At 42.2% G+C, this 14,560-nt stretch overlaps 1 protein-coding gene across 1 annotated transcript in view; it reads right to left on the minus strand.

Moving 5' to 3' along the window:
• Megf10 (multiple EGF like domains 10) overlaps window positions 1–14,560 on the minus strand; it is a 156,304-nt gene that overhangs the window by 48,246 nt on the left and 93,498 nt on the right. Inside the window, exons 6-8 of the mRNA XM_034518166.2 lie at window positions 9,666–9,912; window positions 7,825–7,945; window positions 4,066–4,202 (exon numbers count right to left, since the gene is read on the minus strand). Of these exons, the coding sequence (XP_034374057.1) occupies window positions 4,066–4,202; window positions 7,825–7,945; window positions 9,666–9,912 (505 nt within the window). The remainder of the gene's footprint in view (window positions 1–4,065; window positions 4,203–7,824; window positions 7,946–9,665; window positions 9,913–14,560) is intronic.

A 14,560-nucleotide genomic window follows, 5' to 3' on the forward strand; every position in this document is an offset into this window, starting at 1 on the left:
TTCACTGTGTTAATCAGGAAAAGGCTGGATCTAGGGTTATCTGCATGATTTTAATGTGGTTTTAGCACGATGTAAAGGCTGTTGGAAACAGTGCATGTCAGATGTCTAGGCAAGTTACATTGCCCCATCACAGGGAACTAATATGTGGGACTCCTTGTGAATTGGCACAGTGTTTTCTTTCTCTTGGAAAGCAAAATGTATAATAGCCGGCCCTGGCCTGTATTTATCTTTCTAGCCTCTAATTAAATAGCTAGTAGTTTCTAGTATAAATGCAGAACGAATTCACTTGGTTTTGCCATCTAAGCTGTAGCTATGACAACAGGTTCTCTTTGTCAGTACCGTAGCACCTTCCTGTCAATCACGGTTAGGTATGTACACCTGAGAAGAGGGCAGAGGGCAGCTTTCTAGTAGAGACTTTTCCCGTGGTTTTTAAATCACTGCTACAACTGTACACATGTATAAGGTACAGTGTGACGGTTAGGTGTATACAGAACATTTTCTATTTAAACAGACTTCACGGAGTGGCTGTGACTTTCTGGTTCGTCTCTGGCTTTATATTGCCATTTCCCATTCAAACCATTAACGTTGCTGTTATGGTTCCACAAGAAAAACAAGAAGGGCTATCTCAGGAATCAGTAATACATTTTCTTAAGAAAGATGGCAGAGAAATAACAAAGGGTAATAAAAATTGACCAGAAAAGAAATGTAGAAACTATTTCTATTAAACAAGATGTAAAGAAATGTAGAAACTATTTCTATTATTGCTAGTTTATAAAAAGACGATTTCTATTAAAAAGAAAAGAAGGAAGAAATTTCTAGTTGTGTTTTGGAGTTAGGAAAAAGGATGATCACTAAGTAGACAAAACCTGACAAAACACTAATTAATTGAGCACATCCTTACACCGATATCACTCTGATCACAACTTTGTATCACACTGGGAACTTGGGGATGAAGTCAGGGTGGCAGCTCCTTCTTGTCCTTCTGGGAGTCTTGTCTGGGAGTGTGTCACTTCCCAGAGTGACCAGAATAGCTGAGCGGAATCATAATTCACTGTGTAAGACTCACATTCTTCATCAGACCTGGACTCCAGGGTCAGCAGCCTGACTTTGTAACATCTGGAGCTGCCGTCCTGGGGGATTGCCCCAGGAATTGGAAAAGAGCCAACTTTTTACAGGGTGGCCCTGCATTGAAGACCAGCGCTGCATGCTGCATTCCTCTAATCCTGGGCTGCAGTTCCTGACTTTGTGCCTGCACCTGAGCTTTTTCTTCACTTTCAGAATCATGCAGAACACAGATCTGGCAGGGCTGTCTTGGGGTTCACTATAACAGACTCCCTTACCAAGTTGCGAATACTTACTGAGCACTCTTTATAGGCATGGGCCGTGCCTTATCATCAAGGAACCAGAGTGATCCTGTGACACACCATTAGCACTCTTTAAAGCATCGTCAAGCAGAGCTTTGTGAGGACCTCAGATCATCTTCTCATTCTTGACGACTTCACTGGATTGTATCTCCTTACCGCAGTGTCCTTTGGGTCTTTCCAAAGACCTCAAAACCTCTTATTTGTCATCTGCTATGTCTTCCCGCCAGCCCACAGGGCTCACCACTTGTTTCCCCGTGGTGGGATGGCGGCCCCACATCCTGGGTGTATTTGCTAGCAGCTGCCTGTGGTGGCACCCACTGTGAAGCAACCCCTCCTAATCACTCCAGGCACACTGACGTCTCAAGACAAGTGAAGGGACACTCACAATCCCCACCCTTGCGTCTCCTCCCCACCTCCTGCCACAAACTGCCCCACAGCCACACCCTGTGTTCTCTCATAGAGACGAATGTGCTTTCTGCATTCCACAGATTACATATGTTAACTTAAACGGGCAAGACTAGCAACGGAAAGCAGTAACCACAGGGCATCGCCAGCGCTCCACAAACGCCTGGGTAGAACAACTCTTCCCCCCCCCCCCACCTCATTTTCCCCACTTCCTTGAGTTTCAAATTTTTACTTGAAAATTAGCTGCTCTTCTCTTCCCCTGTGTTCCAACCTTGTGCTAAGCACCTGCTCACTTGCCTTGTGGGTGTGATGTTTTTATGTTTTAAATTTAAAGTCTCTAGAATCTGAAATGTTTTATATAAAAAACATTGCTTTTGATTCTGTTTGGTTTTGTTCCTCTCCTCTTCCTGACCCGGTTTTCTGTAATATAAATGTATATGCACAGCTTAGAGCTGGGCTGTGGCTCACAAGGCCACATGGTGGAGCCCAGTCTTACACTGTAAAACGAATAATCAAAGTGTCTACAATTCATACATCAAAACAGCAAAGGGAAATTATATAATTGTATTCATAAACAACAAAATGGCTTTTAATTAAATTAAGTGGACACTGCTAACAAAAGACTTAACAAAAAAAAGGACTGGAGAAGAGACACTGGGTAACATAGTAAGCAGAAACATCAGACATACTCAAAGCTATCTCCAATAACGCAGTATAAGGAAGAATCCCCACACTGACCTACTGTTGGTCAGCAGCAATTCAGAGCTTCAAGTAAATTAGAAATATTTTTAAACCAACCGTCTTTAGTGGTGGGTACTATCATTGCAAAACTAAACAATTCCAGTCTTTGCTTAAAACATTTAAATTAATTTTTAAAAATTGGTAAAGATTAAATTAAGAAGCAAATTTATCTAGAAAATACCCAGCTAGAAACTGAAAGATGATTTTTAAATTACAAAATGCTTAGAAAACGAATTTAATAAGTAAATAGAGACACTGCCTGAAGAGGTGGAGAAAGCCATAAAATTAAAGTAGAAATTAGGAAATAAAAAAAATCATTAAGGTAAAAACTCCTTTTTTGTTTACATGCATCACTAAAATACAGTGGCGTGTAATTGTATGAAGCTCCTAGATTGCTAGTGTTTGCACGATTCCTGCACACCACTCGGTCACAAAAACTGTGTGGATAAGCTTCAGGCCTGCTCCAAAACCTTCAGTTTCCTAAATCTCATCACAAGCTGGAGGGAAAGTGTCGTGCCGAAGCATTACAAGGCTCTTTGTGCTTATGCAGTCCGCCCATGTGCCTTTCCGGTCACTGTCTCTACGTCATAGGCAATGAACTTAGATGTCCAGACACCTAGGAACTACAAATTAAGAGCAATGTTGAGGAGGTGGGCCAAGGAGAGCCACTGAGATAACTGCTTGCCATTTAATACAGGAAGTGGCCAACCATGCATATAAGAGTCACAGAAACACACGCAGAGCGAAATCGCCTGTTTGCTTCTGTTTCACACAGATCACAGATTTCTAAGTTCTCCCACAGAACTGATGCCCTCACCTCCACACAATATAATAAATACAATGGCTATTCTTATTTTTAGATTATCACTATTATTATTATTATTATTATTATTATTATTATTATTATTACTAATGTGTGTTCACATGTGCCTGTGTGTGGTATGCGGAGTGTAATTTCCTGGACAGATCAGAGGTACAAGGGTTACTGGTATTTGTTAGCCATCTGAAATGGATGCTAGGAACTGAATTCAGGTCCTCTGCAAAGGCAGTATGCATTTAATTATGGAGCCATCTCTCCATCCCCAGTGACTTACATTCTTAAGGATATTCTGGGCAATGAAGAGGAAGCTGTACTTTATATAGACCCTAAGTACAGGTTCCATTTGAAAATCAACCTGTCAATCACCGCATCTCTTTCCTCATATGTCATATTTCAAATCTATCTAAAAGTACTGAAAATATAGTGTCTGTCCTAAATACTCAACATTCCAGAATGACACACTCATCATGGGTTCTGACCAACTGACATTTTATTGTCTTTTTTTTTTAATGTCTCTCTGATTTCTTCCAGTTCACTATTATCATTCTGTGACTTGGTTTCTATACATTCGATGAGGACAGAGGCTTTTGAACACTTTTAGACTTCTGAAATATTAGATAGCATAGACACACGACACTGAGCATGCTCCCTGGACTCTCCAAACTTTCCTTCTAATTAGAATAATTAGAACCTTATTCATTATGAATAGTCAAAGAAACACAAGTGTGTCCTTACCGTTCCCCTGTGTATCCTGGGCTGCAGTGACATTGGCCTGTGGCAGCATCACACGTTCCTCCATTGTGGCACTGGCATTCTTGGGAACAGTTCTTTCCAAAGCGACCCTCAGGGCAGGGCTGACCACACACTGTGCCCTGAATTCAAAGAGACTTAGAAAATTAGATGGGCCACCAGCCAGCACCAGGGAAGACAGAGGAAGAAAACAGGGACAGCAGAAAGGGAGGGAGAGATTTGGGGGGCAGGGCTGTGAGAAAATTAGATTAAGGGCATTTTAGAACACAAAAGTGTTCATCATCTTTAAAATGTGAGAAATTTCAGACTGACCTATTGACTCAATGAGACTATCTCTCAAGTTACATTCAAAGACACCAGAAGAATTATCCTAAGAAATTTTTGTATTAAAAACTGAACCTTACATTAAAGTTACATAAAATTATTAATGCAACCTAAGCAGAAATCTATAAACTTTACTAACTATTCTTCCCTGAGCCTTACATGCACCATAAGCCAACAATGCTCACTGAACATCCCCTACATAAGTAATAACATCTGGTGCACACAGAGCATCTGAATGCTTCCCTAGATGCTAAACACTACCACTGTTTTTTTTTTTAACACAATATAATATTGTAATTATGATATGGTATTACTATGGCATAAGATTAAAACTTTGTGCACTTGAATTAACAACAACATTGCCTAAGAAAGACGTCTGCAGGGTTGACTTTTATTTCAGAAGAAAAAACATATTTTTCAAGCAGGTCCGACAAGCATTTCTGAGGCAAACTAAACCTATTTCCTGAGGAGAAAACCCAAACACTAGGACATTTCTCCTTACCCTAGGAGCTATCCTTAGCAAGCACAGTCATGGGTATCCCAATTCTGGGCCTGAGAAACTAAGACATGACCCCAAGATCTCAGTCTATCAATGCAATACCCCACTGTTTTCTACTTTACTGTGTAACCTGTAACTTGGGCTTACGGACTCTGATTTATTGGAGTTATAATCAATAGAATATTTATTGGAGTCATAATTAGTGCAAAGAACATATCCCACATAATGGGATTTCCCTAATGTTTTTTCCATTATCCTCTCTCTTTCAAAAGGGACAGACTGTGTGTACTCTGAAGTTGGAGCCTAGCTAGAACACCAGATGGTTTGCTAAATGTTTATTCTGGATAGCGTAAGAAATACATTTTCTCTAACTACTGGCTACCCACAAAGGCAGTTGGTGAGCTAATTAAGTCCCCTCTGGTGGTTTCTAGCTATCCACAAGCAGGAAAGATTCTTCCACAGGCTCTTGGAACCATAAAAGCTTTAGAGAGATGATTCGGGTTAGTGTTTAACTGAAAATCATCTGCGTGCCAGGCATTGTGCTGAGTACTGAGAGTCAAAGATAAGTAACCTTTGCCTGGTTTGTTCATGGGTGATGAGGAGAGCAGATATAAAAATAGCTCTAATCACTCTGTGCTAGTGCATGCCACTGCACTTGACGGAATATAATAACATTGCTGAAGGAATGATGGACCAAGGGCCAGTGAACTGCTGACCAAGGCTTGGTATGTAGTGGGGTCTGGTACAAAAGCTCACTTTCTCAGGATTTGACTCTAATGACCCATAATGGTCCTTCGTAACGTCCAGGGATGCTATTGAAATTTTGGATTTGAATGAAGCCTCGTGGGAGCCAGCAGCAGAATGATGATGATGGTGCTATTGCCTGAGATATGCATGGTGTGTGTGTGTGTGTGTGTGTGTGTGTGTGTGTGTGCGCGCGCGCGCGGGCGGTAGGGAAGCCACTTTACCTTTGGAGACATCTAACACAACAATACAGTAATATGTTGTAAAGGAAAAATTTAAGCTGGGAGTTCAGTTATCCACAGAGGAAAAAATGACTAGAAGCTTCTATTAAGAAACATCCATTGTGGCCAAGAGGAAGTGGTTAAGGGCAAATTATGGAGGCCCACTGAGTGGACTCATCTGTCTGCCTCCAGAACTCATCGTTCTAGGCTGTGGCTACCACTTTCCCACATCATAACCTCCAGGTATCAAGGAAACATTGACACCTCAAGATGAGGCAACTCGAAGGCCCTAACAGTGAAATGCCTGCAGTTCCTCACCCAAAGATCTTGGAGATCCTTGGACACTGCCATTGTAGCAAAAGTGTTTCCTTGCCAAGAAGCCAGCAAGGGCTAGAGCAAGTGCTAGTATTAGCAGTAGGCTGAATACAGGAGCTGAGAGAAGAAGAGGACTCAAAGATAATCTGACACTTCTACTTTGGCTTCTAAAAAATGTTGACTTGCACTCAGATCCAAAGGGCGGATATCTATCTATCTATCTATCTATCTATCTATCTATCTATCTATCTTGGGTTTGGTTTCCTAACATTTGCTCTGCTGGGTCTACTGGAAACACCTCAGTGATCCTTCCACAGCTTCCTACAACCTACAGTCCTTCAACAAAATGCTGTATCCCCTAACTCCATTCCTTTCCTAGCTCCTACATTTTGCTTTAAAAATTAGACTTTGGCCAAACCTTCATCATGGGTCTGATAAATTCATTGTACATATGCCCCAGTGGTCCTGATAAAACTCTCCCTTATATCTTCAGGTCCACACCTATGTTCTTTGTTTACAATAAAGAATAGTTTCAGATAAATTCCACCCCCACGTTTGCCTGTAGAAAGTACTGCTGAGACATTGTAACTACAGGCTAACACGGTTGGAGCAACTCACAGGGTAGTTACAAATTGCATTTGGGCTCAGGGAAGGTAAGATAAAGATCCCGGGAAAGCAGCAGATGACTGCTAAAGCCATGGGTCTGACAGAAGTTCCTGTAGAAGAAACGGCTTAGGAAGAGCTCTTCAGTGAGAGAAGTGAGCTGAAGAGAGATGGCCACTGAAGAGGCAGAGGACAACAAAAGGTTAAGACAGAGAGGTGGGCAACCAAGTGAGTCAAAGCTCCAGAGAAACAAAGCAGAGAAAAAACAGAAGGGGCCTAGTGGGCCTGACAACCAGGAAGTCACTAGAGGCTGTGCAAGAAGAATTCCTGGACAGACATGGTAACGACAGTGTAAACTGCTCTTGGAAGACGTTGCTTTCTTCAAGAAGACATGCATAAGCCAACTCAGAGGGATGAGAACTAACTCTGTTTCCTGGCTTCACATGTTCAATCAGCAATGCTTTCACACTGTATCCCACACAGCGGTAAGCCTATAGACTTACTACCTAAACGAAAAGCATCATGCTCAAAGTCTGAGAAGCTTTGTTAAGTGTGGCTTATCCTTACAGTGTCTGGAAAGCCCTACAGTTCTTGATCTGCATGATTTACTTCAGTGTTTCTTCAGCTTTCTATGACAGCCTAATGTTTTCATGTGACACTTATCCCGTTAAGAAGGACATTATCATAGGCCGTGGTAATCTATGGATACAACTGTGAAGACAGTTATTAAATAACTTCGGCATTTATCAGTTGTTGTCATTTGTGAGATCAGATAAGTGCTTCTTTTCTTCTTTGGGGGAATTGTACAGTACATGGTCACTATTGCTTCTGTGAGGGCTCGTAATACACTCTACAGACAAGCACAGGATGAAGTTACCTCCTGGCTTCTCTGGACTGGGAGATTTGTTTCTAAATGGCTGTGTATTCCCAGTGTGGGAGTCACAACCACCGCTACCTGCCTTTGAGCTTAAGTCTCCATATGATATTCTCTTTCGCGTCCTGGAATGTGTGATGATTGGGAGTGGAGGGGACACTTACCATCCAGCCAGAAGGGCAAGAGCACTCTCCAGTGACATGGTGGCACACACCTCCATTTTGGCAGGGACATCTCTGCTCACACTGTGGACCGTGTTTGCCGGGAGGACAAAGATCCTCACAACTGAGGGATTTAAGTGAAACAAAAGATACCGTTATTTATCCTGGTAAAGGATCCTCAGAGTCGCAGATATAATATTGTCCAGAACCCTAAAATATACAACCTTTCCTCATTCAGTAATTACTAATTTAATCAGAACATTAATCAGAGTGGATGGAAGTGTCCTGATGGACTATTGGGTCCTTGCTTTGGTTTGAGCTTTCTCTCTGTGTGTGTGTGTGTGTGTGTGTGTGTGTGTGTGTGTGTGCACGCACTTGCCCATATGCATGTATTTGGAGGCCAGAGAAGGATGTAGGGTGTCCTCTACCAGTCTCCACCCTATTCCTTTAGATGGGGTCTCTCACTGACTACAGCTTAGATGGTATCCAGCAAGCCCCAGGGATCCTCTGTCTCTTCCGTCCCTGGATTCCCAGCACCAGGGTCACAGGCAAACCACACCTGGCTTTTTATGTGGGTGCTAGAGATCCGAACTCAGACCCTTAGGCTTGTACTGCATGAACTCTCACCATCCATCCAGGAGTGCTTCCACGTGGAGGCAAAGCCCTGCTGCTCTAGAACTCCAGGAAGAAGAGTCCTTTCCCTGGACGTCTTATAAAGGTCTTGAGCTAGAGTTAAAGCTGCTTTCCTTTGGAAGATTGTTGTCACTTGAAAGAGGATCTAAATGGCCACATGCTCCCATTGTGTGCTTAGTCACGGTGTTCAGCAGCCTCTTCTTTTGAATGAGAAGCCCCCACTCCTTCAACCCCACTGACCTTAGGCCTTCCCCACTAACCCACCTTGGTTTTGCTCTGATTACCTGTAAGCTTCCCACAGCCCTGGTTAATGTTGACCTTGATAAAAACCCATAATAGTGATATTAACAATTAAGCAGTTTGAGACACTAATCTACTCTTCTGAAAACTGGGGCTTTCTAGGCTTAGTGCGTTTTTTGTTTTGTTTTGTTTTGTTTTTTCCCTTAGCTCACTTTACAGACATTAGCACTGTCAGCAGGACATATTTACCTAATCAGCTACATTTCCACAACTATTAGTTCTGTGATTTACGAGGATAATTTTCTCAGGAAGGGAAGAAGATTTTTCTATCTCTTAATTTTTGGTTTTTTTTTTTTTTTTTTTTTTTTGGCAAATTCTGCGTTTTAAAAACCCTGTTAACAGAAGCAAGCCAAAGAATGCCCTTTCCAAAGTAAAGTCATGGATATTAGAGGAGTTGTGTCAGTGTTCAATAATAATAATAATGATAATAATAATTTACTATTAGTAATAATTATATTGTATACTAATATCATTATTACAAACTTGCACAATGCATCTGACTAGATGTGATATGTGAACTTTTATGTGCATAATGAAATATATGTGACCGTGAGCACCAGTGACCCAGATGACCTTTCACACTTTTGACTTTCATTCCATGCAAACATTCAGTCTTCTTTCTCAGGCTCTGGATCCACCTGGATATATGAAGTTAATTACCACAAGGGCAGAACCACCTGGACCACTATTAACTATTCCTAGATAGTGATGGAATTGTGGGAGATTTTCAATAGAAATCCACGCCTGCCACAGTAACCCTCAAACACCCTCATTCACACAGCATCTGATGAGTCTAGAGGCTGGTCCTTACATCTTGGCTGAACTCTAGCATTCAAAAGTCAAGCATCAGGGGGCCCTAGTGGCCAAAATTGGGGCAATCTGCGGTGCGACTCCACAGTGCACCAACTTACAAGGCTCCAGTGTATCCAGGTGAACAACGGCATTCCCCAGTGATGTGGTCACAGGTCGCTCCATTCTGACACTGGCATCTTTGGTGACAGTGGTTACCGTAGGTACCCTGTTCACAACGGTCCTCGCAGCGCCATCCCCGGTAGCCCGCCCCGCAGTGGCAAGCCCCAGTGATGGGGTTACACAAAGCTCTGTTTTTGCACTGACACCGGCTGCTGCAGTGGGGCCCCCAGTGGTCACCATCACAAGCTAGGAGGAGAAAAAGAGGAAGGTCTCAGAGTGTGAGCATGGGTCTGGGCACCGCGTTCTTCACTCTGCTCATCTTGGCAGGAACAGTAAGCCTTCTTCACGACATTGCCACTGTTTGTTTTGTTTTGATAAAGTTTCTCATCTCCCGGGGTGGCCTCAAGCTATGTAGCAGCAGAGGATGTCCTTGAGCTTCTGATCTTCCTGCCTCTACCTCAGGAGTGCTGAGATTTCAGGTGGGAGCCACCACACCTCATGGAGATTGAATTCTGCTTCCCACATGCTAGGCAAGCACTCTGCCAACGACACTGTATCCCCAGCCTCATCATCCATCTTAAGCTGAGCATCCAGGCTCCAGCATCGACAGCTGCATTGCACAAGCTGGCGCTCAGGGTACCTGGTACTATTGGTGGCACCACTCCAGTGCTTACTCATTAACATAATCTTTTCCCACTCTTCCTGTTCCCTAAGCATTGGGTGTGGCCATGGTAATGAATGGGCCAGTGAGAGACCAAAGGGAACGGTAGAGGAAGAGGCTGGAGGTGGAGGGAGCTGAGGACGAGCAGTTTGTACAGATGGATAACATCTTTTGTGCAAGGGGCTGCAGTTGAAGGATTTTAAGCAAGGAAAGATGGAGCCATCCTTAGTGTGGGAAAAAGGCAGCAAGAGACAGAGAAGGAAAAGCAAAGAGACAGAACAGAAACAAGGGCAACTGCTCAGATTAGTAGGTGCTGCCTGCACCCACCATGTGACAGGGAAAAGAAGCGGGAACCAGAAGCCAAGATGTTAAAGATCTATCTGGCCCTTCTGCAGTCTGGGTTTGCAAAGATACAAATAGTCAAAATGTCACTCAGTAAGCCCAGGGATCTCCTGAAGAGGAGGGTGGAATAAAAGGTGTGGGTTATTTAAAAAGTACATCCAACCTAGAACTGAAAACAGACAACAAACCAAAGGAAAACAGGCACAATCAACCATACAAAGCAAAAGGGAGAAGCGGAAATTGAAGGATGTATTATATATGTGGGTTTGAATAATAAGAATGGCTGTTCGGTAGACATCAGTGAGCATAACTGCAGGTCAGTGAAGAAACACAGCCCAACTCAACCATCCTGAAACCAAAGACGGACACAAACACACCTTGATTAGTGCATGTCATCCAACTGTTTTGTTTATTATTAAATACCATAACTGTCACCAGGGAGTACTCACACCAGCGAGAACTCTTAGGGCAAATTGTCTTTTTGAATAACTCTAAGTTCAACTGGCCTGGAATAATATTTTTGAAAACCACAGTTCTGAGCATGTGGTGAACAACTCACCAGAAGCAGAGGCTCCATCTTCCAACAGTATAATCTACCGTGGATTTCATAACAGCAAACGGTTTAAATGAATAATTCCATTTTTAATCAGTGCGGCTTTGGCCTCATTAGTGTTTTAATAAACACACTTTAACAGAATTAAAAACAATGAGCGAGAATTAGTGAACTTAAGGCAGATGAGGAAAGCAATTACCTACGCGCGCAGTCTCCTTTTGCAAAATAAGATTAGGTGCTAACTCTAAAATGAGATCCAAGCCTAGTTATTATTCATATCTGTTCTTTCTTTTGTTGCTTGTAGCTTACTTAAGACACTGAAAATTTAAAATTGTTAAGTTTTAGTCTTAAAAGAAAGCCTCACTATTTTAAAACTGTACATACATGGGGCCTTATCTTAGGTGGAGACGGGCATCCTGTTTTTAAAGTCTTCTGAAGTAAGGTACGTGGTCCTGTGTCACTTGTTCCCTGTTTCATCATCATCAGTAGTGAGAGAAATCTTAATTCTACCCCCACCCCCCAAAATCACCATTCCTTTCATAAATCCGTTTCTTCTGCTTTAATCCCAAACCAGCCCAGTTGACTCCTATCCTGTTACAAATGGTCTTATTTCTGGTGCATGAAGGTAACATCTGTGTTCTGTGGGGTGTGGCACACATATCTGTATGTGGGGGGTTAGAGGCTGATGTGGGTATCTTTCTCATTTCAATACCTTAGTTTGGTTTTGTTTTGTGTTTTGTTTTGCTGAAGCTCGGGGATTGATTGGACTGACTGGCCAATGAGCCCTCAGACCCTCTCTCTCTGTGACTGTGGCCTTAGGAATACAGGCATTCACTGTCATAGCTGTCTTCTTACATGGGACTGGGGATTTGAACTCCTGACTGAACCATCTCCCCACCCCTTGACCCCATTCTTTAGTGAACTACACATTGCAGCTCAAATACTCTTATCAGATACTCAGTTCTCCAGGGCTTTGCATCTTCTTCTTTGCTAGACTCTTTCCAGAGTTTTCGTAGCTTCCGTAAGTTGTGGGAGCCTCAGGTTAAATACCTGTCCCCTCTTGTGCTTAAATGAAAGTAAGTTGACAGGCATAAAAGGCAATTTTAACTGAGAAAATTACCTGGATAAGATACCAAGGTCATATTTTTAAAAGCTGGGATGAATTGTTGTAGGGCCTATTCTCTACTGTGATGCTGCGGTAAGAGTTGGGCTAGCCACATGCACATCACAGAGTGTGTATTATAAAGAGAGTGGCAATCTGAAGAAGAGGTGGGGGTAGGTACTGAGGAGACTGAACCCATCTCTGCATCTCTGCTCTCCATGAGTCTTCCTACACCCCAGTCAACATTATCCCAGTCAACATTTTCCCAGAAAAGCAGGCAGGCAGGCACTAGCTCTGATTTCCTAAAATTTGACACACACACACACACACACACACACACACACACACACACAAAAGAAAGAAAAAAGAAAGAAAGAAAGAAAGAGAGAGAGAGAAAGGAAAACCTTAAAACATCCCCTTATGATAGAAATGAGTTTATAATAAAAATTGCTATTATCACCATTTTTTAAAAAAAAAGGAAGTTGCAGGCTTTCAAAGAAATATCATATGCCGACATGGTTAATTTCCTGGCTGTGTCTAAGCGCTATGGCATGCTTTGAAGTGACAGCCTTCCTGCCTTGGGCTGTATTTTCCTACAAAGCCACTGTTACACAGACCCCACAGTGTGAGCCCTGTGTCAACATGAGCTGAGGATGAGGGCAGAGCCTACACACAGAAGTCTGTGGAGAGACGACCACAGGAGAATGACAAGAGTACAGAAGCAGGGGCAGCATTCAAACACGATTTCCTTTCTAAGTTGTCTTATCATCTTTGTGTGTCAACTCTTAAATACTTGCCGTTAGGTTGAGCAGTCTACAGTATAAAAGTCAGTTTTCTCCTCTGATTCCAGCTACTTCTAGGGTGAGTTGACATTATCGAGACAAGAAGCAGAGATGATCTGTATGTTGATGCAGAATTTGACTAGTTATTTTCAGTTCAAGTGCTGTGTTTAATTACACGGCTTGGGGAAGGTCTAAACAGAAATACACTCGGGTGTGTCCAGTCTCTGCAGACTTGAGATGGATTAACCCAGGGACTGTGAGGAGTAAGTGGTTTCTTATCCCCATTTCAGAGACAGACAAGCTGAGATCCAGGTAACTTGTTCAGAGTTACAGGCCATGAGGCATAGAGCGAAGATCACCCATTTCCAGAACCTGTACCATTTTACTCTTCCAAAATTATAATGATATTTATCTCAGCACTCTCTATAATAAAAAAAATAGAAATAATCTAATTTTCCAGTAACAGGAGACTGGTGGGGGGAGAAAAGGAAATAATTATACTTCAGACCACTGTGCACAATTAAAAATGATATAGAGAATAGTTAATGAACTAGAATCTTGGCAATATCATAATTATAAAAAGTAGATTAAAAACAGTATAAATCATGTGATCCAATTTTAGCAACTAGATGAACTAGATGAAACTGCCATTAATTTAAGTTTAAAATGCAAAATATCAGTGGAAGCATTTAGCTGGATTTAATATCTGAGGGGCGGGGGGCAGGAGAGACAGAGGACACACTGGATCCCGCAGGAACATGTCAGCAGCAAGCACTGGTAGGGCCTGAGATTATGCACAGTTTTTCCTGTGGTTTTTTTTTTTTTTTTGTTTTTGTTTTTGTTTTTGTTTTTGTTTGGTTTTTTTTTTTTGTTGTTTTGTTTTTTTGTTTAGCTAGGTTGCCTCCTTTTCCCAATACATACCTTCTTGGCAGTAAAAGAAAAGCAGGCAACAATACGCCATGTTTTAAGATGTTCTTTATTTGTTTTACACTTTACATCACAGCAAGCTTAGTATTCTCATTGCATTTAGCACATCAAGGATGAAGGCACTCAAGCAAAACATATAAAAATACCCAAAGGGTAGGCCGTAAAGTCAGTTTTCAAACCTTAGCTGGAATTTCTGTATTCAAGCTACCAGCACCTTTCAGGAGGCCATTTTGCCTGTGAAGTTTTTAGGTACATAGACTACCCCACAATTGCGTTTTACTTAACATGATCCATTATGGCATGACACAGCACTGACAGCCACTATTTAAGAAATTATTTGGGGGAAACTAAGTAAGTAGAGTGAGACCTAATAAGGAGGACCCATGAGAGGATGCATGAATCTCACTCAGAAAAGGAAACAAAATAGTCACCAGAGGTAGAGGGAGAGAAGGAACTGGGTAGGAGAGGGAGTGGAGAAGGAAATGGGTAATGGGGATCAGGTGTGGGGAGAGGGAACAGCAATCCCT

This window comes from Arvicanthis niloticus, chromosome 14, assembly GCF_011762505.2.
Source record: "Arvicanthis niloticus isolate mArvNil1 chromosome 14, mArvNil1.pat.X, whole genome shotgun sequence".
Taxonomy (NCBI): Eukaryota; Metazoa; Chordata; class Mammalia; order Rodentia; family Muridae; genus Arvicanthis; species Arvicanthis niloticus.